General features: G+C 39.2%; 1 protein-coding gene across 1 annotated transcript; it reads left to right on the plus strand.

Annotated features, from left to right (window-relative positions):
* Positions 1-5,652: 5,652 nt before the first annotated feature.
* HDAC2 (histone deacetylase 2) lies at positions 5,653-22,059 on the plus strand. The gene is made up of 15 exons (XM_010131115.1): positions 5,653-5,655; positions 5,936-5,939; positions 6,400-6,512; positions 6,978-7,095; positions 8,046-8,120; positions 8,419-8,557; positions 10,145-10,286; positions 13,602-13,694; positions 13,788-13,896; positions 15,329-15,469; positions 17,328-17,436; positions 19,529-19,659; positions 20,550-20,705; positions 21,398-21,455; positions 21,680-22,059. Exons 3-15 carry the CDS (start codon positions 6,438-6,440, stop codon positions 21,708-21,710), a joined length of 1,377 nt encoding a protein of 458 aa, XP_010129417.1. The 5' UTR covers positions 5,653-5,655; positions 5,936-5,939; positions 6,400-6,437; the 3' UTR covers positions 21,711-22,059.
* Positions 22,060-26,246: the final 4,187 nt, after the last annotated feature.

Raw genomic sequence — 26,246 nt, forward strand, 5'->3', positions numbered from 1 at the left:
CCAAATGAACATGCATCGGAGTGGAAGTTGGGCTTCCACGAGCCTCTTTTCCAGCTAAACAAGGGAGTTATATGCGTAGGTGTTTAATAATAGTGAAATTGGAGTTGCTTGCAGGCCGCCTAAGTTTGTCTGATGGGGACACGGTGACTTGTGAGTTGCACTGGCAGTCACGTCGAAAAAGAACGTGAAGCTTGCGCTCAGTTTCAGATATTTGTAGCAATTGTGGTTCTCTCTGGCCACAGCAAGTGAGAACTTTTCGTTTTCTTCTCGACTTCACGTTTGGTTTTCCTTTTTTTTCTGTATTGGGAGGTTAAATTCTGTGGTCAGATTAGTTAAGAGAATTTTTTTTTTTAAATTGTCTCGTGTTGTAACAATCCTTTAAGTGGGTGCCTGAGTCTGATGTTGGTAGTAGGCAGGAAGTGGAGGTTGAGGCTGTTTGGCCGTAGCGCTTTGGTGTTTTCACCATTTTGGAAATGAAGATGAATGGCTCAACTCGGTCAGATATCAAAGGTGTCTGTTGCAGTGGCAGATCTGCCCTTCTGCAGAAAGGGCAGATCCTGTGGTGCCTGCCTTGGTTTTTTTACCACACTAAAGGAGGCAGTGTGGTAGTTGCCGCCCCCTTCTCTTTGTTGCTAGCTCTGGTTCTTTGTTCAGCCTAAAGGCGAAAAGAGGCCCTGTTAGGGATAATTTTGGTGAGGCTGGCATCTTACTTTTCCTAGGGAAAAGGAATCACTTTTTGCTTCGTTGAAAAGAGAATTGCGGGGATAGTTTAGAAGCCTTCTGTCTGCAAACATTTGCATGGTTTTGTAGGATTTTTTAAATGAATGTGCTTTTTTCTTTTTTTTTAATGCAGTCAGGTGGATATAGTTTACTAGATATTGATATCTTCCGGTTTTCTGTGATCCCGGGATTTTGGTACTTGGTGCTAGTATTAGACACCCTTAACAGCCACAAAGCTATACTAGTGAAGAGGGGGGAGGAACTGGAGAAGAAAGAAGTTTGGAGGTGGCAGTTGTAGCACTTACCTTGCTTAAATATGTAGACTAGGATAAATGCAGTTAACCGTAATGGAGAGGAAAGAGTATCTGTTGTAAAAGTGATTTTAAAAAATGCTTTATGTGACAGAAAGGAACAGCTTTGGAAAGTTTATGGAGCTTAGGGGTTTTTTTAATTGCCAAAGCTAACAGTTATTTTACACTTCTTTGGGAAATAGTGCTATTAAAAGAAATTCTAGAGTTAATACCTGCAGTAAGTATTTCTGATGCTAGTTCGTGATTCATCTGGCAATTGTATTTTGTAACTGTGTTGTACCAGCAAAGTCTTAAATCAAAACAAAGGGACTGTTCAAAGCCTCTACTCAAAACCGAAAAATACAGAGATACCTCAGGCACAAAACAGAGGTAGTGGTATACCTCCAAGGATGTCGTAACTGAAGTAAACGACCATTTTTTGTCATAATTTTCTATTTCACTCTGTTTCTTTAAAAGTATACACTAAAAATTGTTGAGAAGTCCTAGAAGCATATGCCTGTTTTCTGAGATGTAGTAAATTCCTACATGCTTTTTGTGAAATTCACTGTGACTTTGTCATCTCAAGTTGCCTTTCGAAATTAGCTGGTCACTTACCAAGGTTTCTCTTGAGTGTATTGCTGTTAACTTTTTCTGATAATTAACAGCCTTCACGCTGTACCTGGAACCAATAAACTTTGGGTAGATACAGCTTGATGTAATTTTGTGCAGATTTTTTGTAATAGACTGCCAGCCACATCCAAGTTTGCAGAATTTGCATTGCTTGTGATCATGTTCAGGTCATGAATTTTGCTTAGATTTGAACGAGTATACTGTAGGAAGAAGTAAAGATGCCCACATGAAAATACTTTAGTTGTCTTATCTGAAATATCTTTAATAAATGCTTCTAGTCTTTATTTTTACATATATATATATATATAGGCACAGCTTGGTGAAATCTGTTCCTCACACTGCTTAGAACCATGCTAGATGTGGAAGGATATTGTAGCTTTTATTTTAGCCTCTTACCATGTGTCCTCAGGTTATTGTAACGGTCTTGCAGCAGTGGCCTCCTCCAGAACAGCTTATGTGTTGTACAGTTGCCCATAGCAGTGAGGACAGGACCCAGATGTTCTTTCCGACTCTGCTCCCATACAGCAAAGCACAGTTCTAGAGCATCACGCAGCAACTCGCATGGTTGCAGTTAGGGTATTTATTCCACACCAGCGCACTAGAAGTATTGTTTAGATTGCTGCTTTTGATAGTTTAATGTGGGTGTTCAAAAGGCTTTACCTTCGTGAAAAATTTGAGCGATCTGCATCAGAATGTGGTTGGTTCCACCCATACAGGCGAGACTAAACCTGCTTTAATAGGGCAATGTGCTACTATATTCAGACTTTGTTTAAGCACGTTAAGACTTCTGTTTTAAGTTCATCTCATCTGCAGATGTAAACTTTAACTGAAGTGTTTCACAGGGATTCTTCAGTGCTTTGCGCAGAGGCTTCCCAACACAGCGGTTGTGTCCAACCTCTCTACTTGGGGCTTGAAAGTCAGATCTTTGCTAGTCTTCTGCTGTCCGCTTAATGTTAAAAACCAGAACAACCCCCCAACCCTTCAGGCGCTAGTGCAGTAATTTCAGGCCTGTTTGAATAGCTGTTTGTTGGGACTGATCAGGCACTGATGATATTTTTTACATTCATCTTTACATGAGTTCACCCATTAGTGTTGCAGAAGTCAATCCAAATGTAACTACTGCTGTTAGGTTTTTTTATGTGGTTTCCATTGTAGTGGTTCAGTTTCTGCACTTAGTGCTGTTCTGAAATAGCACATGATTTTGTGATAACTACTTAAAACAAGCAGAGGTCAATGCACAGAACACTTTATCTGTATCAAAGTTACAAAGTATCAAAAAAAAAAAGTATCTTGCCTCTTTCTTTAGGCCTTTAACTCTGTTTTGTAATGGGCTAATTTAAAGGTGTTAGTTTTCTCTCTATGTTAGTACCTGTAGAGACTATTACACTTTTTGGGGGACGTGGCAGCTTTTGTTAGTTGATGTGGGTTTGTCAGACATAACTGAAGTTCCTTTAGGGCATGTAGCTTCTTGTATTTTTCTCTGTAGTAGAATATTTAACAGCTCAGAGCAGTGAGTGTTTTAAAATTTGTGTTCATCAAAGGAATTATGTGGGTTTGTTTGTATTTGGTAGCTCTCCTCTTGGGCAAGTAACTTGTATGAATTGAGAAGTAATGTTTTTTGTTTTAATATATTTGAACTCAAGACGACAGTGCATGTAGCAACTGGATTTTCAGGTAGGTCTTCTGATCACTTGTCGGTACTGCATTTTGCACCATGTGAACAGTGCAGGGCAGTAAACTCGTGCTAGCATCTAATTGGCACTTGGTTTGTCTCTCTAGTTAAGGACTCAACTTTTCAGAGATGATGTTGATACTTCTCAGTGAGAGCCATTTAACTGGTATTTTTACTGGAGTAAAACAGTAAATTTCAGTCTTTGAAGCCTTCCTGTGAAAGGTTAATAGATTTACCAACTTTCTGCATATACTACTTTGCATTTTTCCCCTCCACTTCCTCTTTCAGTCATGTTCTTTTTTGCACTTTCCATGAGCACCCACACTGGTGAGTTGATATAAAATATGCTTGTAACGCTCCTGTATGATTTTTACCTTTGTTTTGACAAGTTTAGGTTCGGATACCCGTGCCATCTGCAGTACTGGTCTTTTGCACTTGGCCTCACTGTGCCCCTTTCTCATACATACACTATTCTAGTCAGAGTTAGTTTGGCACTGTGCAAGAGCTTTTTAGCTCCATCAGTGAGGGAGGTGTCCCATTCCCGCACACACTAGCTGTTGGTACACCTTGCTTTTCTCCTCAGTGTACTTCAGTGGCTGCGATATATGAAGAAGGGATGTAGGGGTATCAGGATCAGTGGGTGATGCGTTTGTACCAGGAAAGGCAGCTTCTCCTTCACGGTATGGAGGAGGAGAGACTTTTAACACCTTTGCCTTCACCGCAGGGTGATGTCTTCAGTGGTATGGATCCCATTGTGGTGTGGTGCTGGCTGGAAATAAAGGTGCCAATGAAGAAAGAGGAACCTCTTGTGTACCTTTTCCTTCCCTGCCAACACACATATTGCAGCAGTTGCTTGAAACTTAATGGGCTTTTTGTCCATATGTTTGAATTTTGTTTTTTATGAGGCTGATGCCAAAATCCTTTTTTGTTGGTGATGTTGAGACCTGGAAGATGTAAATGGCATTGCCTGTTGCTAAAGTGTATCGATACTATATTGATATCTTTTGTTAGTGTTACTGCTGACCTCTAATATGGAAGGATCTATGTGCTTCTGCCAGATATTCACCCACAGATCTTCTCTATGATTAAATATGCTCCCGTTAAATTTAGCAACTTTACAGTTCTTGTGGAAGTTCTCCTTTCCGGTAAGAAATGAAGTGGAAGTTAAAAGGTATACCAAATTGATTGGTTTGGTTTTTTTTTTTTTTACTTTTGTAAAGTGTATACTGCAATGTATGATACATAGACTACGCTTAATTTTGAATTCATTTAATTGATTAGTTGCGATACGTTTCCTCAAAAGCATCATCTTACTGAAAGTCACTATTGCCTTAAACATTTCAAAATTTTAAGCTCTTAACTAGCTTGAAGCTTTGTAGAACTGGGTCTGAACAGTGACTTCGCAAAACAGAGTAGGGCTGATAAGTGGTTGGTTTCCATCTTCCAGGTGTCAGTTTCAAAGAGCTGTGACAGGTCTGTCCTAAACACCAGCTTTGAAAGGTGCTGTTTCATAAATGCTTGGAAATGGTTTTGCTGGGGAGGAGGACTGTGGTTACGGGCTCTTCATACCTTTTGCTCTTGACCTGCATGTGACCAAAACTTCAGGCTTGCAATTAAGTATCTGCAAGACTCCAGGTCTTAGTCACTGACAAGAAGTGCTAATCTTCCACTTAAATACCAAAGTTAGGAGTAGGTCCAATTTCTTACAAGTTCTTAACTTAATGCTAAAACTTGGTATGGAATGGCTAAGAGCTAGGTGTTGAGCGATTGCTTTTCTAGATAACTTGATCTTACATTACATTAGGTTGTATCTGTTTTCCTCTGTGTCCTTAATCTCCTTGTCACTTTGAAAGCTGAATTTGAGAATGGTTTGAGACTTACAATCCTACTGTAATGCTTGCTTCTCTTGGTAGTTGGTGATGCTACTGCAAGCTGACTTTTTCCCTTCCTCCTGAGCTGAAGCTCATGTTGAACAGGTGAAACTAAAGCTGTTTTGTAGCGGTGTTCCTTCTTACCACTAACAAAATCTATAAAGCAGTATAACATTGTGAAAATAGTGTTTCTTTCATTCCCAGTGGACTGGGCAGAGCATGTTGGAAGATATGAAAAAAAACTAAAAATGTCAGGAAGGTAAAGTTCACTAATCCTGCCAGGAAATTTGGTCAAGAAGAAAAGAGGTGCTATTGTGAAGAGTGGTTAGGGAATTCTGCACCTGAAAGCCACTGACAACTGGACGTTTGTAGGCTTGTCTGTGTTTCCAGAACTGCACGTGGACTGCCAGTTCTGTTTAAAATGGTTGGTGTCTCAGGATTGTCAGTGTTCAAAGTGGAGCCCTATTAGTATGTTCTAACACTACCTGAGCCGGGGAGAAAACTTCCTAGTCCATGATGGCAGCCGTTCTTTTCTTGGAAATGAGTGTCAAAATTGTTACCTTAATCACGTTGTCTAGTTGCTATCGAATTTGTCAGAGCTGGGCTAATCTGGATTACAAGGTTCTGTCAAACTGGTATGGATCTTTAGGAGCAGGTTTCTGGGGAGTGTTTGTGTGCGTGGTTGCAGCAGTGGATTTGAAGCTAACTTCTGGAAGGGAACTACTAGGGTTAGTAGTTAAGGGCGGGCCGAGGACGGTATCTTAAAGTGGGCTCCTGCAAATTGTGGTTGTCCTCTGTTGTGGTATGATGTGGCTTTGTCATCAGGACTTTCTGCTCCCTTCTTAATTCCAGTTCTGTTTCCCATTACTTTATTCTTCAATTCTGGCCCAGTACTTTTCACTCTTGATTTGAAACCACATCTTGTAGGCATCTTTGCTCCCCCACTACTGTCTGCTTGTAGTAAAGTTACTAGATTTGGCTTCCTTTCTGCTTCTGACACACAACCTTTTACGGGCGTTTTTTTTTCCTCATGGCCTTTTTTTTTTTTTTTTTTTTTAAACAGACAGTAGTCCCTTTATAGGATTGGTTTGTTGGTTGTGGGGTTTTTTCTTCCTGATATCATACCTGGTCGCTTATGTTCTGAGAAGGACTCTTAAGCAGCAATGAAAACTTGTTTTGTAATATGAATATCTCTTCATTTGTGTGATATTGACAGGCGATATTGGAAACTATTACTATGGACAAGGGCATCCAATGAAACCTCACAGGATCCGAATGACCCACAACCTGCTGTTAAATTATGGCTTATACAGAAAAATGGAAATTTATGTGAGTATGAGTAATAGAATATCCACTGAAGCATTTGCAGTTATTTTTGAAGGGTTTCAAGTATTTCTCACACAAATACATGGAGAGAAGTGGAAGTGGAAATAGAAAATATTTAAATAGTATAGAGCTCTCTCACTTAGAAGCGAAGGAGTATTTTATGACTGGTGAGGGCTGTAGGTTGTTGTCCATGTCAGGAGGAGGTGAGATGGAACCCCAGCAGAGAATTATAGCCAGCATTTTTATGACTGGGAAGGTGAGGTGTTGGGGGGGAAATCTGGGGTAACTGCACAAAGAATTAATCAAGTTGTGTACTACCAGGAGAGTAGCCCTTCCTGTATGTAAAAGAGCGCTACTATCAGTTTAACTGTTCTCCCTTCAAAGGTGATTGGAGTTTTTTTGAGTTGTAGTTTTAGCTGAGTTTTGCAGAGCACACTGGTTATTTCTTGTTCTTGTTCTTGTTATCAGCGACCCCACAAAGCTACTGCTGAGGAAATGACCAAGTACCATAGTGATGAATACATCAAATTTCTCCGATCAATCAGGCCTGACAATATGTCTGAGTACAGCAAGCAAATGCAGAGATGTAAGTGTCAACATTAGGCTAAATCTGAAAGTATGTACTTTGATGGTTAGCATTGTTTAAAGCTAAATATTCGCCAGTACAGAGGTATGAACATGGCTTAGTGGTGTGGGAGGGTTGGAGAAATAGTGTAACAAGAGTAACACGTGCCTAATTTGGGGATGTGTTTCTATTTAAAGCAACCATCTTGGCAAAAATGTTCTTTAAGGTGTTATGGGAGGAGTTTTGCCTGCGCTTTCACAGGATGTATTCTAGACGTGAAACGATACTTTCTGTAGGCTCAATGCACAGATTAAACTTTAGTTGTGAGCTGTTTGCAAAAGCATCTTAAAATGTATTCTAAAGCAAAGTCTTCCTGAAAAAGAATGGCTTTCAGAAGAAAGAGAGAAGAAAAAAATCAGTGCATGAAAATGTGTTTAAGTCAAGAAAAGGAGTTACTCATTCCCCTTGGAGCGAGATAGTAAAAATTGTACGTTAGTCACTGTTCACCCTTTCTGTTAATTTATTTCTTTAATTCTAGGAATAGGCTCAAAGTACCATTAGGAATGCAGTTGGACAGCTATAACATCAATTTAAGAGGCAATATCGTGACCTTTTGATGCCTTATTCTCAGCAAATTATTTTTCCAAGTAATTGTGCATTTCTTAACATGACCTGTGTTAATCAGCACTTCTTAAAAAATCTAAAAATGATCTTATTTCTTGTTAACGAGGAGCCAAAGCTTCCCGTGGAAACTAAAAAAAAAAAAAAAAAAGATAGTTTGGAATCATCTTAGATTATAAAGACTTCATGATGTTTCAGTGTTTAAAATTTACCTGACAAAAATAATGTGGATGGGGGGGCGAGTAGTTAAAATGCAGAATAAACTTTGCATTGCATTTGGAAGTGTTACCTGTGCATTTAGCAACACTGTTGGAATGGTGTTTTTGAAAAGCAATACATTTTTAATGCAGTTAATGTTGGAGAAGACTGTCCTGTGTTCGATGGCCTGTTTGAGTTTTGTCAGCTGTCAACTGGAGGCTCCGTTGGTAAGTATAGGTTGTTTGCCAGCTACTTTGTAGCTTTATGACATTTCTGTCAGCAACTTAAAACTTTGATAGTGTATTTAAAACTGAAGCAAACAGAATTTGTTTTATTTTATAAAGAAATAATAATTGTATATCAGTTACAGGCTGTCAAGTAAGAGCTGTATCAAGTATTGGTAAGAGAGCAGATCTAGGATCAGCTTTTTTTAAAAAATAAGATACTATTCAATGTAACATATTTAAAGGCCTTAGGAAGTTTCTGACTGCATCTCCTTTCCTTTTTGTGTGTGTCTTTATCCAGCTGGGGCGGTAAAATTGAACAGACAGCAAACAGACATGGCTGTTAACTGGGCTGGAGGACTTCACCATGCCAAGAAATCGGAGGCATCTGGTTTCTGTTATGTCAATGATATCGTGCTTGCCATCCTTGAGTTACTGAAGTAAGTTTATAGAAAGTGTCAAATTCAAGTATTTAAATGTTGGAAGATACAGATACTATTTCAGTGAGTTTTCGTAGCCCACACTGAACTTGTACAGTTTCAATTAAAAAAGCAGAAGCTCTGCCCAGAGTTCGGCTTCAGCAAGAAGTTTAAACTGAAATATCGGGCAAGCTGAAAAGATTACTACTAGGACATAAGCTTAAAACAGACACTTAGAAGTACTTTACGCAGAGGATAGTGAACTTCCGGAACAGGGGGCTGAAGGAAGCAGACAGCAATACCAACTTCTGAAGAGGGATTAGACATAATCGTGGGCAAGAGGGCTGTAAGTGGATGTTAGAGATTCAAGCAACGATGCAGCCTGTAAAACACCATTCTCGATGTGGGGAAGTACTAGGGTAGCAGACTTCAGCAAACGGACAGGTTCACATGCCTTCTGTAAGTGTTACTCTCCTGTTGCTGCTCATGGGAACAGAAGTGTGGGCTGGGTGGATCACTGCCCTGATCCCTTAGGGCAAGCATTACACTCACAGTCACATACCCGTTTGCATTCTGAATCCACCTGCTGCTTTCTTACCATTTGAGTTGTTGCTAAACTAAACAGGAGTATTCAGGGAGGACCACGCATTGAGTTTCCATGGATTGTTACATGAATTAATGTGGCTGTTAGGAATAAATAACGTAATAACAGCTGTGCTGCTCCGACTGCAAAATAAAAAATGAGGAGTCATGAAGAAGTGATTATATAGTTAACTTCAAGCAGTGAATGCTTCACCAAAATTTCAAATTCCATACGTTACTTTTACTGCTTCAAGGGACTGTATCCCTTCCTGTGACACACAAATACCATTTTTCACAAAAACTATTCTCTGTATTTGACTTGTGAATGGAGCTGCTGAGTCAGCTGGTGAGGATGAGAGAAGCAGCTGTAGTCTGGAAGGGTTTTTTAAAGATGAAAAAAGTTTGTAAGACTCTAACAAACAGTTAATGTTAATGTATTAATTAAGACATTAATTTTAATGTACAGCATGTATGCAGGATCTGTCTCTGCAGTCTAAGAAAAGCAATACGATTTTCTGTGGTCCAGTCTTGAGTTTTTTAGCTTAATATGCAGGTGAAGGAAGGAAGCTTATTTATTGTGGGCTTGTGGAACGTGGGTTATTCCTGCTCCTGGCACTAGGCTGTGCCCTAAGAGATGTTTTAAAGCAGACTTTATGGGGGTAGTTATTGAGCAAGCAGAAAAATGCCCTGTGAAAGTGGTATGTGCAGCAGATGTGAACAACAGAAAGTGGTGTGAACAGGAACACAAGGTACAGCTTCTACAGAGTGAGACAGCCTGGGGTAAATCCTAAATAAGTTGTGTACTTAAATTACTTACTTTGAAGAGAAACTTTTTTTCATTATTATCCAAACTGTACTGAGAATTCAAAGAGCGTATCATCACTTCAACCAAACTCATCAAAACGATCATAAACTTGGATTTTAATGTTTGATTGGGATTTTTCATTAGGTTTTTCCTTGTTAGGTGTCAGTATATTATGAATGTAACAGCAAATGATGATTTCTCATACATTATTTTCTTTCTAGGTATCACCAAAGAGTGTTGTATATTGATATTGATATCCATCATGGTGATGGTGTGGAAGAAGCATTTTACACCACAGATCGTGTCATGACAGTATCATTCCATAAGTATGGTGAATATTTTCCAGGCACAGGGGACCTTAGGGTAAGGTTGAACATAAAATTTCATTAGATGACGAGTTCCCTCTTACTCTCTTCTTTGTAGATACTGTTTTAGCACTAGGTTACAATGATTATGTCTAGTAATAATACACAGCAGTAAGTTTTCAAAAAAATGTTAGTCCAGGGGGGTAGGTTTGTTGAAGAACCTTAGGAAAAAAAAAAATCACAGGGTAGTGGGGAAGTAAATTACTCGCTTCTACACAAAATCAAGACCTCTACTTCTGGATAAGTTGTCTGAGATTTTAGCAGAAACGTCATTAGTTTAGTTTACCCAGGTTGTGGAAGTGTCTCTAGGAAGACAGTGTGGTATATTTACGATAATCTGTACAGAAGTAGCTGTTTGGAGATGGCATGGCTTCAAAACTTATTTCAGATCTTAGAATAACTTAATGCCAGAGCTTTAATAGTCACAAAGCTTCATCTGTAACTTAAGTTTACTGTGTTCTATCTGCCTACTCACACATTTGGCTTGGTTTTTTTTGAGCATTTCTTGTGTCATAAACTGAGTTCTCATGATGCTCACTGATGAAGAACTGTAGTGTGCCCCGCAGACAGTTGTGTACTAAGCCTTATAGCTAGCTCAAGGGAGGGAGCGCTGACCTGTGAAGAATTATCGTTTATGCACTTGCAGAATCTCTGGCAAAGCTGAGAATGGAAAGCAATTTTCCTGACCCTTCAATTTTAAGTCAGTTAGTCATTCCTCATGTTAGACTCTTGTCCATTAGAACAGGGAATTGTTCCACCTCACAACTTGAAAGAGTATTTCAAGTATTAGGATTAATATATTCCTAGCTTCAGACTTTTACATGAAACATCTTTTTATCAGATGCACTCCCAGGATAAGTCAATCCTCTGGCATTAGCAACTTTGTACATTAGTTTGTACTTACTGTTAGTACTTTTGTAAAAAATTGCAAATGCTTCTAAAAAGTTGACCTACAAAAATGCACTGGGAAAGTTGATTTACAAAAATACTGCATTGGGAAAAAATGCACTGTTTTCCTACTGTCTTTAAATTGATTCAAGAAACGTAGATGTTTGTTCCTGCTCATATTCACAAAATGTGTCCTCCCCAGTGTGCTGATTGTACCCAGAGGACACGAGTAAATGAAAGTTGAGCTTTAAATCAGTGGGGTGCTAAGCATTCTTTTCAGTGTGGTTGTTGCAGCTGAATATTATTACGGTTGTTAGAGTCTGTTAAAGTGTTCTAAATTGATTTAGGTGGAAATGAGATTAGGCATTGGTTTTGTCCATGTGGTTTAACTTGGCTGGCCACAAGGTGGTAGTGGTGCTTCAGACAAAAAGGGTCTCAGACCAGGATGTTTGTCATGACAAGCTGTTGTTGCTGAAATTGTCTAGAATTTTTTTGTAAGGGTTAGATCTCTTGGCTTTTTAGAAACAGCACTTCCCGTTGACAGGAGTTTATGGACTCTTCACCTCACCACACCCAGGACAAAGAATCCGAAGATAAAGCAGTTGAAATAAATAGAAGACCATTGTCTGTTACTGGGTTGGTTTTTTTAGCACAATGTCAGTGACAAGGAGTACCTCAGGCATGGTACCTTTTTATTCTGTGCTGCTACCCAGTATTTTGAAACAATCATTTTCTACAGACTTCAGCAGGCTATATTGTAATTATTACATTCCCATAGGAGAGAAAAACCCCAACGCATTAGCTTTTTCCTATCTCCAGAACTTGCGTAACTGGTTGTACTAAAGGGAGAACTAATTTCCTGAAAAAGTCAGCGTTCCTTCTGGAGACCAGTATTGTGCTGGTTACTGATGCTGGTTTTTTACCTCAGCTGTAACAGTGGGCTCCATTCAAGCTTACTTGTGTAATTCTTCAGTTCGGTGGTCTGGTTTGCTCATGAGGTTACGCGTACTTGATGCAGGAACAAATCATACATCAGCTGATGATTTTGTGATTGCAGCTGCATGAGTATAGCTGACTCTCACACAGGTTGTCTAGTTCAGCTGCATTCATCCATTTTCTACTGAAGGTGTTGTTCAGTCTAAACTTCCAGTGTCTCTAATAAGTTAGTTGACCCTACACATTTTAGATGATAGCACTAACCTTGTCTTAGATACATATAGATAGATCAGTTGAGACTGCAGTGCTTTGTAGATGCCCAGCTGAGGAAAGTGGATCCTATGAATGGGCAACTACCAGAATGCTATATTGTTTCTGTAGTGTTAATAATCAAGGCAAGTATCAGTTACAAAAAACATCCCTGGAGTAGCTCAGGCTGGAAAGCAATTACCCTGTATAGCGGGAAATGGAGTAAATAGTTTTATTTTTTTAATCTGGAAAGTAAGGCACTATCACCTCAGAAAAATCAGCACCTGAAAGCCTAGGTGGTTCGCTTCAGGAGGTTCTGGGTAACCACCACACTCCAAATCAGAGCTGAATTCAGCAGAGATCTTCAGTGTCACTGATCTTGCAATACTATGAAATGCTAATAATGTGCTTGAAGAAAAAAAAAGCCAGCTGTTAACATTGCGCCTGTGCTGCATTGGGCCGTTGATCCCTGTCACCATGTCCATCTGTTCCTCCACAATAGAAGATAGTTGCTGGAAGTGATACGTTACTGTTGCACTCACTGCTAAGGAGCCTTTGTGGAGGAAGAGGAAAAAGTTCCCAACTCTTTCAGTAGCTACTGTTGAGAAGTTTAGTATTTGTACTGCTGGGTCATCCTCCCGGTGACTTGTTTTCCAAGGATGTTGGACATGAAGTGAGATCTTCCTGCAGAGCTGCTGTTTGATAATACTTTATAGCCAAACTGAACAGGTTAAATCTTACTGTCTTCCCCACTGCATCTCTATTAGTGCACCTACAGAGAACTGCTCTGTAAAATGCATTGCTTTGGTGATGAGCCGAAGGGAAGAAACAGGAATGTGTGGCAAGGGCGGATTTTAACCTTAGTCCAAACCTTCTATACAGGAAATGTGCGTGCACATCACCTTGCTCTTGGTTTCCTTCCTTGTTTTTGTTTAACAGTTTTTACTGGGCTAAACTTACTAGTTAGGTTTTTTCCTTTTGTCTTAAGTATTTGAATTAAAAAAATCAAGTGTACTTACTGCAGGTTTAGTCTTGGTGTACAGCTCCTATGCTCCCAAATTAGTGTATGGGGGAACGGTAATCAAAGTAAGGTACTTTGCCTCTTTTCTCTCACATGAATAATGATACAGAATAGCTCAGCAGACTTGTGTAGACTTTTTTTCATGATATCCTCATGTGCTTCTATATTTGCAGTACAACATCTTTGTTTATAGGACGTCTTTGTCATCTCTTTTTATAGGACATTGGTGCCGGAAAAGGCAAATACTATGCTGTCAACTTTCCAATGAGGGATGGTATAGATGATGAGTCGTATGGACAGATATTTAAACCAGTGAGTACTACTTTTTTAAGCTCTCTGGAAAAACACTAGTTTCATTTCTTGGATTTATTTTCATAACTATTTGCTGGTTTATATTGTTTATAGATTATATCCAAAGTAATGGAGATGTACCAGCCCAGTGCTGTGGTATTACAGTGTGGAGCAGATTCACTCTCTGGTGACAGGCTGGGATGCTTTAATCTTACTGTTAAAGGTAAGCAGAAACGTGTTTGTGTGTTGTCTGTAACTTTTTATTTTTACATCTTCATACTCCTTTTCAAGACACTTGCATACGAGGAGTCACAAAGATGTTGTTCATTGCTATTGTTAATCACCTCTTTCTTTGCTGCGCAGGGATGGGCAAAAGAAACCCAGAAGTTGCCTCTTTCTTTCTGTCCCTCTATAAAAGTTCAGAAGCTTGTTTTTTCCATGTTCTTCCGAGCCACTCAAGTGATTCCTCTTCTTCTGTGCACAGGCTTTCTGTAGTTTTTAAAGTGACGTTTTAGAATGGCAGGATGACAACAGTCATCCTACTGCAACACGTACTATGATGGGCAAATAACAAAACTAGTGGTTCACTTAGTAGGACTGCAGATACTAAAAGTCAGACTCCTTGTCGGGGGTAAAATACTGAAATGAGAATGCTCACTGCAGTGTTAATTTATAGCGGTCTTTGTAATACTGGACCTTATGTCAACATCCATTTTTATTAAAATAAATTAATTCTATAGAAGTTAGTATTAGTTAAATTTCTACCCAAAAGCATGATTCTAAACATGAGGATGAGATATTAATTTAGCAATGTAAATTTTACTGGTTTTATTAATTTTAATTATTATTTATTGTTATGCGGTTTATCAATTGACTGTTAAATAAGTATTAAACCTTTGCTAAGCCTTGAGTCCAGCCTGTTTGAATCATTAATTTCCTGGGTTTTTTTGCTTTTGTAATTTCTTAATGAGGCAATTAAGAGTTTTGTTGGCAACAAAATGCAGTATAGTATCTGTTGAGTCTGCAGTGTTTCAGGGTTCTTTTCTTGATTTGCACCAGGTGGCAAAGCTGCTTCAGTTGCCCATACAGCTCAGATTTTTTTCCATCTTACATATCTGGAAACCGAGAGAGCTGCTGCCTCCTACAGATGCCTTTCAGTATGCTGTATCTCCCTGGAGTGTACTGTCTTGGCACCAGTTCACTCTGTAAGCAAGACTTAGCAACCTCTAATACAGGTTCACGTTTAGAAGTAGAAAGGACCGAGTGCTGATTTGCTGTTTTCCTTTCTTCCCCCGTTGCACTTGACTGAGAAATTGTCCCTAGATTTGTCACTGTGTGTTGATGTCAGTTATGAAAAGGCAAAATGCTAAACATTCTAAGGCCGTTTCATCAGAACAGCAGCAATAGGCCATCATGCCAAGTCTTTGAAAACTGGGGTGGATAATGTTCGAAGTATTTAATACAGTCCTTCTCTGTAGACCTTCACTTACTGTGAGGTGGTTGTGCTTAGTGCTAGGGTGAGACAGTTCTGTTTTACTCAAATCAGTTCTTACTTGATAAGTGTGACTGCCTATGTCTGAGTAAATAGTTCATTATATATTTCTCTATTCAATAGATATTTTGCATACATCGTCAACTCTTTTTGTGTTTGACAGGTCATGCTAAATGTGTGGAAGTTGTAAAGACTTTTAACTTGCCGTTGCTGATGTTAGGAGGAGGAGGATACACGATTCGTAATGTTGCTCGATGCTGGACGTATGAAACGGCTGTTGCCTTAGATTGTGAAATTCCTAATGGTAAATACTCATAACTGAATTAAGAAATAATCACGGGAGGGTTTAAGTGAAATGCCAGCAAGTATTTCCATAGCTAACCATAATGCATCAGTTAGAATAAACTACGTAGGAGGTTATGGTTAGGATTTAGCCAGGAAATTTTCAGTAGCTTATGCACTAAATAAACTTAAGCATTTGGGGCTTTCTTTTTATGCCTTAGCAAAAGCTTTAAATGATTGGATCATTTCTGGAAAATTTAAAACATGTTCAAGTCATGGAACCTTATTTGTAACTGGCTTTAGTATGGGTGTTGTCAGTGTGATAGAACATCCACTGCATTCTGATAGCGACCGCATAGACCTCTGTAACTTGGGCACCGTGTACATGGTATTCACAAGAGATTAATGACTATGCAAGTGTCCATTTCACACAGTCAAAAGTAACTGTTCCTTCACTGTCTCTGTGACCTGAAAGTAACTGCTGTGAAAGCAGATTGACTTCCACTCTGCCATTTGACTCAGTTTTGGCTATACCAGCTATCTTAAAATTAAATTCAAAAAAGCGATAGTAACTTCTTTCAGATAGTTGAATAGTGAAGTAATTTCTCTGAGGAAGATCCCCAAAGATTCTGCACTCCCTTCACTTATGGCCAAACAGGCTTCTGGACATGTTTTTGGAATACCTTTTTATAAAAATGGTTACTTGGACTGCTTTGTTGCACATCAGTCGCTGGCAGTTTTCACGTTGGACTGCAACTTCTGCCGATAATCTTTTGCTGATCGTGTCTCTTGCTGGGTTCATAATGTTTCCGTTTGACTTCAGTGGAATGCTGCTCTCAGTGAGAAAAGAACATTTGGACAGCACCTTTCAAGATGTGTGTTTTCCATCTTGCATGTCAATATATATTCTTTGTCAGCCAAAGCTTTAGGAAGAGGCAGTAGTATTTCTTTATCCTGGGACTTTTTCACATTAGCGTGTCCTGTTCAATGCATATATATGAATTTTTTTCAATTTTTTTTAACATTCCTCTCGATTTTTGTGGTTCCCTGTCATCTTTAATCTGCTCTGAGAAATAACAGTGCATTTCTAAATGTTGCAATAGCAACTTAACCTTCCTGTCTCCTTTCTATCCACTGAACAAGAGTGCTTATCCTGTAGTAATCATAAAGAAGCAAGACAAAGGGTTCAATAAGGGGTGGATTTCAGTGCCTTATTGCTGAAGGGTTCTATGGTTTTTTCGATTTCGGTTACTTTATCTAGGAAGATACAGTCATATTCAATATAAAACACTACCGTTTTCCTGGATACAAAGTTTTCATCGCCTTCATTTTGGTGATTAGATGTTCCACTCAGGGAACCGTTACCTGTGAAAATACAAGAAGCAAGAGAAGGGCGAAGGGGAAGCAGAAGACAAGGGTGTCACTGAACCACGTACAGCGCTTACCATGGGTATTGAACTAGCTGTGATCCTCAGCCTAGTAATGTATATTCTAAGTTCTCCTGAAGAAATGCTTTGTATGGCTCACTTAAACCTTGCAAACCTGATGGTCTTTGAAAACAGCTATCAGAAGTCATCAGTTGATCTCTTTTGTGGAAGTAGCATTTTTTTATTATTTTATCAAATTTGTTACTTATGTACATTCTAATGTGATTACAGTAGAACTTGCTCTTGCTCTTTGTATTTTGCCAACAGATTGAAGTTCATCTATTGAATAATTTAGAGGAACATTGAACAGTTCAGGCAGTAGTTAAGTATTGCTTACCTGAGCGCTTCAGGTCTGATAGTTCTCTAACTGAAACCCTGTCAAAACCACTGTTGTGTTTAAAATGATTCCTTTTTTGGGGTCACAAAGTTTTCGTCTTGTGTTTTGGTTTTCAGAGTTGCCATACAACGACTACTTTGAATATTTTGGACCAGACTTCAAGCTTCACATTAGCCCTTCGAATATGACTAATCAGAATACACCAGAATATATGGAGAAGATCAAGTAAGTGGTGATTACCTTATCTATCAAGTAGGCCATGTGGATCGCAGAGGTTTAATTGTTAGCAGTTCTGAACCTTTGTTACATGCTACAAATAAGTCCTGAACACATTTGATGAATTTTTCGCTGCTGTCAGAAGGTGAGACTTTTTAGAAGTCTGTTGCCACAACAGTATGTATGCTTATGAAGTCCTGTGGCTATAAATATGAAAATTTAAAACTCAGCTTGGATTTTTACTTTTTCCAGCAACTAAAGAGATGGCTGTTTTGCTTGGCTTCCCATTCTAATTTTGTCCAAAGCTTATCCTACAAGGAAAAAAGCTGGTATGCTCTGATGATTAGGATTTCTAATTCCCAGCTCTGTCTAAATGTGAACCGAGATTGTCATTCTTTATAGCTGTCAGATGTAAAAATAAAAAGTCACATGTGAGCTCGGACATCGAAAACTGTGGAAAGATAGCGATATGTGTGCAGGCAGTGGAGTGACTGTGGTTTGGCAGATCTACAAGGCTAGAGAAGTGCTCATTGCCAAGCTATAGCGGGTATGTGTTTTTAGCCTGTGTCACTGTTGGTGCTTCATTTATTCCTCCTCACATCCTGAAGTTTTCATTGTAAACAAGTATTTTACTTGAGGGATGGAGTAGTGCTTGCCTACAATCGGTTCTGTACTTAATGGATATAACTGGTTAGCCTGAAGTACTCTTTGCTTACTGTGTCTTGTCCCTGCTCTGAGTTTAAAAGAATAAACCCCCACACCTGCCCTGAGTCTTAATGGGCTGTTAACAGTGCACAGGAATTCTTTTGGTTACTAAAAATAGCTGAATAAATGTGTGAAACTAGCTGTATAAGTTTGCCAGCGCTGCTGTAACCTGTAGAACTGTCAAATTGCAAAATTTGCCGAAGCAGTAAAAACAGTAATTTTTGAAGTGGTTGGTGTATAGGCTGTGATTGGCATTCGTAACACAAATACATAAATCACAATAAAATGAAAGGGCTTTAGTTTTTAATAATGTCAAGGGGGGGTGGGGGGCTGGCAGGAACCCCACCTCTTTTTCGTTGATACGGTTTTACCACATTTCTCTGTGGTAATACAGTGCTGGTGATCTGCCAGGCTGCTGCTGGCTGTTGCTGAGCTCTTGCAGTGCATGTGAGCAGGCTGCAAAACTTGCTTGGTCTTTAACGCACCCTTGGGCACAGATTGATTTCTCTTGAGAGAGATGCAATCCCACATCCTCGTAGTAGTACCCACAAGAAGCGCGGTGACCCGTTACTTCAGAGAATCCTCCTTCGGTTGTAGCCTTTTCCAGAGACCTGGCTTTAGGGCACTCCCTGGACTGGCAAAACTGCTTTGCCAGGGGGTGTGGTTTGAGCAGAAGCAGAGACAGTAAGGATTCCAAAAAGTGCCAGTTGCCCTTGAGCTCTTCAAATTGTGCAGAAGGATACTAAGGTGGTTGTGACAAATGGTGATATTTGACACTTGCCAAACCTTCCTGTCTGTTTGGACTTCTTTGGAATTACAGTTTTGAGCCCCAAGAGAAGCCCAATGTCCTTCCTGGACACGTGGTGCTTCGGAGTTTGGGGTCCCTCACATCGTGTTGCTCAGACAGGCTAGAACTTCCTTCTGTTTTCCCTGAAACAGCCAATAAGGAATGTTACCCAGGTGGATTGCTTTTGACCCTGACATCATTGCTTCACACGATTGGGAAGTCTTTATGCTTTACGTGTCTGACTCCAAGGAGCGAGAGGCTAGTTCATTATCCAGCTTGGTACTCTGGCTGCTTATAAACTCAGCAATGCTGTCGCGTGGTTCGGTGGGTAGTTCTTGTGCTGACCCTGTGGGGAGCTGAAGATTGACATTAATTGAAGTAAGTGTTTAAAAAGGTCAAAGATGATGATGTTCAAGTGCACTGTGGATACTAACAATTTGTGAGGGACAGAAAACTTTCTGAACTTTGCATGTCTTTGGTTTTTTAATGAAACAATGGCTCTAAAGCAAAGCAGGTTAATTTTGAATGCTGGCTTTTCAGAATTTAATGCAAAGTCCGAGGAAATGCTGCTTCTGTGTAGCAATAACTTTCCTTGTCTGTTACTCACAGGCAACGCTTATTTGAAAACTTACGCATGTTACCTCATGCACCTGGTGTGCAGATGCAGGCCATTCCCGAAGACGCTGTTCATGAAGACAGTGGGGATGAGGATGGAGAAGACCCAGACAAACGCATTTCTAGTATGAAAAATCTTTTCATGACAGAGCACGTCCAAGTAGAGTCTTTTTAGATGTAATTGTTCAGAACCTTGGTCGTACTAGTGCAGTGTTGCAAGACTGGCAGTTTTGTTTCCCAAGTAAAAAATTTTGCCTCTGGTATGCCAGTTTTGATGTTTTTAAGGTGGCCTTGGTGCACAAATCTGGACCTATTAAAGGGGTCTAACGGAGTGCTGAAAGAACATGGGGGTTTTGCATCTTACGAAACAGTCTGGCTATTTCAAATCTAAAATAGGTACTCCAGAAGTCTTGGATGAATTTCAACTAAATGAATACAGGATGTAGCTTCTGTCTTTTGCTATTCACAAAAAAAAAGTAACATTCCCCCTTGATGCAGTCAAGTGAAATACTGTTTAAAAAACCCCATTCTTTTATTTGCTTTGTTGTTGAGGGAGTGGAGTTTTCCGTATTTGCAACCCTTTACTTCACGTTATTACCGTTAGCCTTGGTATGGACAAGTTGTTCTTCAACTATAGCTATGTTTCCCGCTACGTTTAATCATTCTTGATGGTGATTGGAATAATTCTATAACCTCCTATTCGTACATTGACCATTTTCAGAACTGTTGAAACCATAATGTCTTCTCTCGTGATTTAGTTCTCAGTATTTGAAATTCATTGGATACATGTCAAAACACTCCCACCCTCCCCCTGTGTCTCTAAAGCTGTTTTCAGAAGTCATTGTGAGAGTCCCAGAGTATTTTGAAAAGATCCTATTTTTATCCATTATTTAGTTCATCAGCATTAAATGATTATAGTATATTGTTACTAATTCTTAATTTGATACTTCTTTTTTGGTAGGCCTTATTGTAGTTGCACTTTATGCTTAATTAATGTCATAACTCTGAATCCTAGTTCGAGCGTCTGATAAGCGCATAGCCTGTGATGAGGAGTTTTCAGATTCTGAAGATGAAGGGGAAGGTGGACGGCGAAATGTTGCAGATCATAAGAAAGGAGCAAAGAAAGCCAGGATAGAGGAAGACAAAAAAGAGACGGAGGACAAAAAAGCAGGTAGGACTCTGGTGTGATTTCATCCTGTAGTTTAGAACTGCACATGTCAGTTCTGTCAGGAGAAAGATGTGTTTTCTGTTAACAGTTAATTAGCTGTTGAGATGATGGTTGATTTTTTTTTTTTTCCCTCCCCCCTCTCCCACCATCATATTCAAAGCATCTATTTTAAATGATGAATCTGTTTCAAGATACAGCTGTTCACACTAGAATAGTATTTTCAGCCAACAATTATTGTTGTTTCCCCACAAGCTTGAAATCTTAGAGCCAAGGATTCGTACAATTTAACTGGGATGAAAAGGGTTCCTGCTTTAAACACGTTAGACAAAGAGTTTGTTGCTGGTTAGGGTTCTGGGGCTAGTGTAATTCTAAGGACTCTTGACTTTGCCAAGACCAGGCTACATCTTAGGGCTGCAAGGAGCTGGGGGAAGCCCAGATCTCTACTGCAGGCTGTCATCATGGCCAGTCAAGAGAGACTTGCCTTGAGGTGCTTTGAATCACTTGGCGTTGTGCCCTATGGATGCATTTAACACCGCGTGTTAATCTGTAACCAGTGACTTCTTTCAAAAGCCCGATCCCCCTGGCTAGGAGTAGATTAAAAATATATATATATAACCTGGTCGTGCTTTTCTCTCTGAAGTATTTTAAGATTTTCTCGCACCACTCGGTATATTTAAAATCTTGTTATTTTTCAGATGTGAAGGAGGAGGATAAATCCAAGGACAGCAGTGGTGAAAAGACAGATGCCAAAGGGTAATTAATTAATTAATAATTCACTGATTAATTAATAGTGATTGCTGCCTTTTAGCAGAGTGTTTATTAAATCAATACTTTATAATATTTTGTAGAGATGGTTTTCAGTTCCTCCTAATGCTAAATATTTTAGACTCATGATGGTAGTGATTCAAAATAGCATTTTGAAAACAGTTAATTGAAAAAACAAAACAAATTAACAGTTTATTTTTGCCTTTGTACAGAGCAAAATCAGAACAGCTCAACAATCCTTGAACAAAAGCTAGCCTCTCATCAGCTGCAGAACATAATACTAGAGCTGGGGAATACCTAAAAGAAGAAAAGTTTTCGTATTGAGAGAGACTGCTGATTTCATTTTGTACTATTTGGCATGGACCGTATTTATTTTCAAACGGCTTTGTTCTGGTTTTTGGCAAGTTGTATTGTGAGTTTTCTAATTTTGAGGCAGAAATTCCTTTCTTCACCATGCTTTATGTAATAGTATTTAAAAATGGATGTGAGTTACTATGTTAAATGTCTAAACTGATCTATTAAAGTAATTCGCCTTTCCTGAGCTGATTTTACCTTTTTTGTAATTTTATCTTTATTAAAAAAAAAAAAAAATGGTACTTGGTTGTCTTTTGTCCATCATTGAACTAGGAAGAAGAAAAACCCGGTATGAATTAAGCAGGCTTCACCTGTGGGCAGTTAGCGGGTTTAAGTGGGCAGCTGGTGAACGCCCAAGTTGAACTGTGTGGCTTCCATCCGCTCCACGCGTTTCAGTGGCTTCTGCATGAGGTGCAAACAGATAGACAGGAACACGAGTATGTGAGGTGTGAACACACTAAATAAATGGGTGAAGAGATGTCGGAATAAGGTGCTTGTGCGATCTTGCATTTATTTTAGTGTTGAGGTTTAAAATTATGCTTTTACGTGCCTTGTACTGTCCAAGAACCTTTCCCACTGTCACAATATACCAAATGGACTGATGGATTTGCTGCTCAGGAAATTTGTGTACGGTTGTCTTTCAGAGTTTACAAGGTAGGAAGAGAAAGTTTGGATTTAACTTAGAACCCGTTCCTATTTTTTTTTCTTTCTGCAACTATGAGCAACAAAAAACTTTGACCCCTTAGAAAGAAAGGGGGTTATTGCCTGCCACCTTCTCTGATTCATTGGTCAGTCCCGAATTAGAACAGAGACCTGAGTGCACACGTTCTTTTTTTTTTTTTTTTTTTTTTTTTTTTTTTTTTTTTTTTTTTTTTTTTTTTTTTTTTTTTTTTTTTTTTTTTTTTTTTTTTTTTTTTTTTTTTTGCAATCTACAAAAGTTGTCTTAGAGTTTGGCATTTGAAGTGTTCAAGCTTTGGTATCAAGATTTTGGAGAAGTGAGCACAGAATTTTGCAGAACCCAATCATTTTTCTTCTTAATAAAAATTAACCTTAAGACTTTTTTTTAACCTATTCACTCTCCATAAAATTCTGGAATTGCGGTCTGTGGCCTGATTAATTCATTATTGTTAAAATCTGAATGCACTACTTTGAATTATTTGTGCATTTGTTCTGTTCTGATGGTGCATTCACCAAAGGCTCTTCTGAAGAGGCTGCTGTGAAAATTGATTTATTTTTATATGCCTCGTTCGTGTCTGTTACAGGGCTCTTGTTCAAGTAACCTGTAATCTGTGCCACCGTCACAAGCAGATCAAGAACTCTTTCATTAGCTGGATTTCCCAGATAAAGGTATTGAAAAGATCCAAGCTCGTGGCTTTGGCTCCCTTCGGCACAAAGCAGCAAAATGTTGAGACCTTGATACATGGACGAAATCCAGGAACAGGCGTAAGCGATACTACCACTCAACTCACTCAAGGTAAGCAAAAATGTTATTTTTGCCTCATCCTCAATAATTTACTGAAAATGACCTTGTTACTCATCCTGCTGGGGATAGACGAGCGTCCCTTCTATTATTGCAAGGAGGTGTAATATTAAACCTTATGTCTGCATGTAGCCTCACTACTCAGGCAGCCTCCCGTGAACTAACTGTGCAAGTTCTCTCGACACAAGCATTTGTAATCCCCCTCCCTTGAAAGCTGTTGAGCTGTTGCTCACACTTGTACAGCTTGTGCAGACTTACTCTGCAAGATTTGACAGTCTCTAGTACCTTGTGTAAAGTTACTTTGTGCTTGGTGTTTGTGCCTGCAAGGGGGAAGTTTCTTACCCTTCATCTTCAGAGCTGCTCCATATTTCAAGCATCATTTGGTTTTAGCTTTACCTATTCAAGAAAAGGTTTTTGTTTGTTCAAACACTGGCATTCACCATCCGATTTTTAAAACCCTGAAATCTAAGAATAACAATAGGGCTTTTATGATTGGTTTTAAATGTTTATGGTGGCTATCAATGCTGAAGGAGGGGTTATTAATTTTTTTCTTGTCTTTCATTTAGTACTACTATCTCCATTCTATGAAGGATCTTGTAAAACAATTGATATTGTCACTTCATAAGGAGTTCGTGACTAACTGGACTTAGGAAGAGCTCAAGATACTCAAGAGGATTTCCAAAATGCAGAGTTCAGGCATTTTGCAGCCTGAATTTTGGTGTAAACAGCTCCTTTCTGCTCAGGTAGAAATATGAGATGTTCGTATTTCATGAGCTGCAGTACCTGGACCAAGACGTTCTTGGAAACACTTGCTGTAGGCCTGCATACAGATGGAGACAGATTTTTGTGTTGATAAGTTCTCTTTGTTCAACAGGAATATAAATATGAACTATCAACAGCTCTTTCTTGGGAGGGAGAATGTTCAGGGTTTGTTTTTGGTTTTTTTTTTTCTTCTAATGTGGATTCCTTCTTCAGTTCTCTTCCCCTAGTGTCTATGCAGTGTTTGGCTGGTCTTTCAGGGAGGACAGAAGTAACCAGAGAGGAGGAACCCTTTCCTTTCAGCAGAAGAGCTACTTGAAAATGGACTTGCTTTTTGGCTAAAACCTTGTATTTATAATGTGGTTTGCATTTATGTATTTGCAAGCCCTACTGAAAATACATTTCATGTACTCGCAGCTTCCCGTTCTTCTAGTAAGTAGCGTTTTGGGAACATGAGTTTCTGTGTGGGGAGAGAAGGAAAAAAAAATCTGAAAGGGAATTCAGAGCCCAGGATTTCTTTTGCCCAGAGCTGCTGTTCACACACATGCAGGTTTTAAATGGATGATGTGGCTCTTTTTAGACAAATGCTCAGTGAGCCTTAAAACCTGTAAATTGAACCCTACAGGAAAGGGTTATCCTGTCTGCTTAATAGACGTTGCGAACATACGATCTGTAAGATACAGTTCAGAATGTGGCACCAGAGGCAAGTACCCATTATCAGAACGGTTACTAACCACGGTGTGCTTTCTTAAAAAAAACATAATAATTTGTAATAATTACAAATATCGATGAGGTGAAGACATCAGTGATGGAGACTAATGTGTGGCCATATTGTAATTGACTCCAACTGATTGAAAGTTGACTTCAATATATATGATTGTAAATGCAATTGTAACCATCTGTTCTTTGTTGAAGCACAGGCAGGAGTGACGGATTTGCAGAGGCAGGGGCTGAGGTAAGCTGCAGGCATTGCCCTTGTTCCCTCTGCTGCTCTTTGCTCAGCACCACCAAATACATTATTTGATCCCTACCCCACAGCGGAAGAGCAGCTGCAGTCCCTTCCCCCTCTATGACAGTGACTTAACCAGTTCTCTTTTAGTCTTTTTTTAAAGTGAGAGAGTTTTAACCTGAATATGGTTCTGTAGCTCCCTAAAACCGTGAACGGATGCAGCCGTTTGAAAATGTCTTCGAAATGACACATTTGCTCCTTTTTTTGCCAGTAAAAGAATCCTTCAAAACCTTTACTTTTTCTGGCTCTCTTGTCATTCCGTTTAGTCATATTGCCTCCGTAAGAGTACACACAAATGGAACGGGGAATTGTATGAGCCGATTTAAAAAGAGGTTATATGGTCAGCAGAGCATTTAGTGACGCGTTTAATGCTTTTCAGCTTACTTTTGAGAATACTGTACCTTTTTGGAAGGGCAGGCATTGTAAACAGGTGACCCGGCAAGACTAGCTTTGAAGGTGGCTGGCAGCAGGCGGAAGTAAAGAATAACTTCCTCCATTAGAAACTTGTATTAATGTTTTATTAATGTTTTCCATAATCATGCTGCCAGCAGTACAAGAAAGAAAAAAAAAGAAAGAAAAGAACAGGAAAAAAGCTGTGGGCAAGCTTGAAGCAGTTCCATGTTGCAGTTGCCAAACCAGCTCCACATGGATAATGCATATGCTGAATTGCTCTTTGTTTTTTAAATCTGTTTTAAAAACGTTCTTTATGCAATGCTGCTTCTAACAATATTTGATTCCATAAAATGCCCCAGAGACTTTAGCTGGTGGAGGAAAAAATTCTCTATCATTGTCAATGGTATCACGCCGTCGTATTAAGCCTAGAACAAAATTGACTCTGTTTTAAAAGCATTTACTTTTCTTTTTCAGGCTAGTGAGCAATTGAAGACAGACAAATCGACATTTGAGGTTGAAGTGAAGAGAAGATCAGAGTGAGGGAGAGGAGTTATGAGTCACAAAGCCACACTGTTGTGTGGCTGACTAAGGCCTCCTGTGGCCGGGAAAGCTTTTAAACACAATAGCAACATTCTTTGAACGATTCTACTTAAGTACCTTTCTGTGGTGACTGAAATTATGAGGGAGATTTCTGACAGCTCAGACTGGAAGAAAAAGACTTGAACACCGTGGATTTCTAAATGGAATCTTCTGCTTTGCTAACAGTCTTCACGTTAATCTTCTC

The sequence above is a fragment of the Buceros rhinoceros genome, unplaced genomic scaffold, assembly GCF_000710305.1.
Source record: "Buceros rhinoceros silvestris isolate BGI_N320 unplaced genomic scaffold, ASM71030v1 scaffold320, whole genome shotgun sequence".
Lineage (NCBI taxonomy): Eukaryota > Metazoa > Chordata > Aves > Bucerotiformes > Bucerotidae > Buceros > Buceros rhinoceros.

Coding starts and splice junctions, on each gene's coding strand:
- HDAC2 (XM_010131115.1), top strand. CDS start 6,438: ATGAAACCTCACAGGATCCGAATGACCCACAACCTGCTGTTAAATTAT. Junction 7,096..8,045: donor CAGCAAGCAAATGCAGAGAT/GTAAGTGTCAAC, acceptor TTTTTAATGCAG/TTAATGTTGGAGAAGACTGT. Junction 8,558..10,144: donor GCCATCCTTGAGTTACTGAA/GTAAGTTTATAG, acceptor TTTTCTTTCTAG/GTATCACCAAAGAGTGTTGT.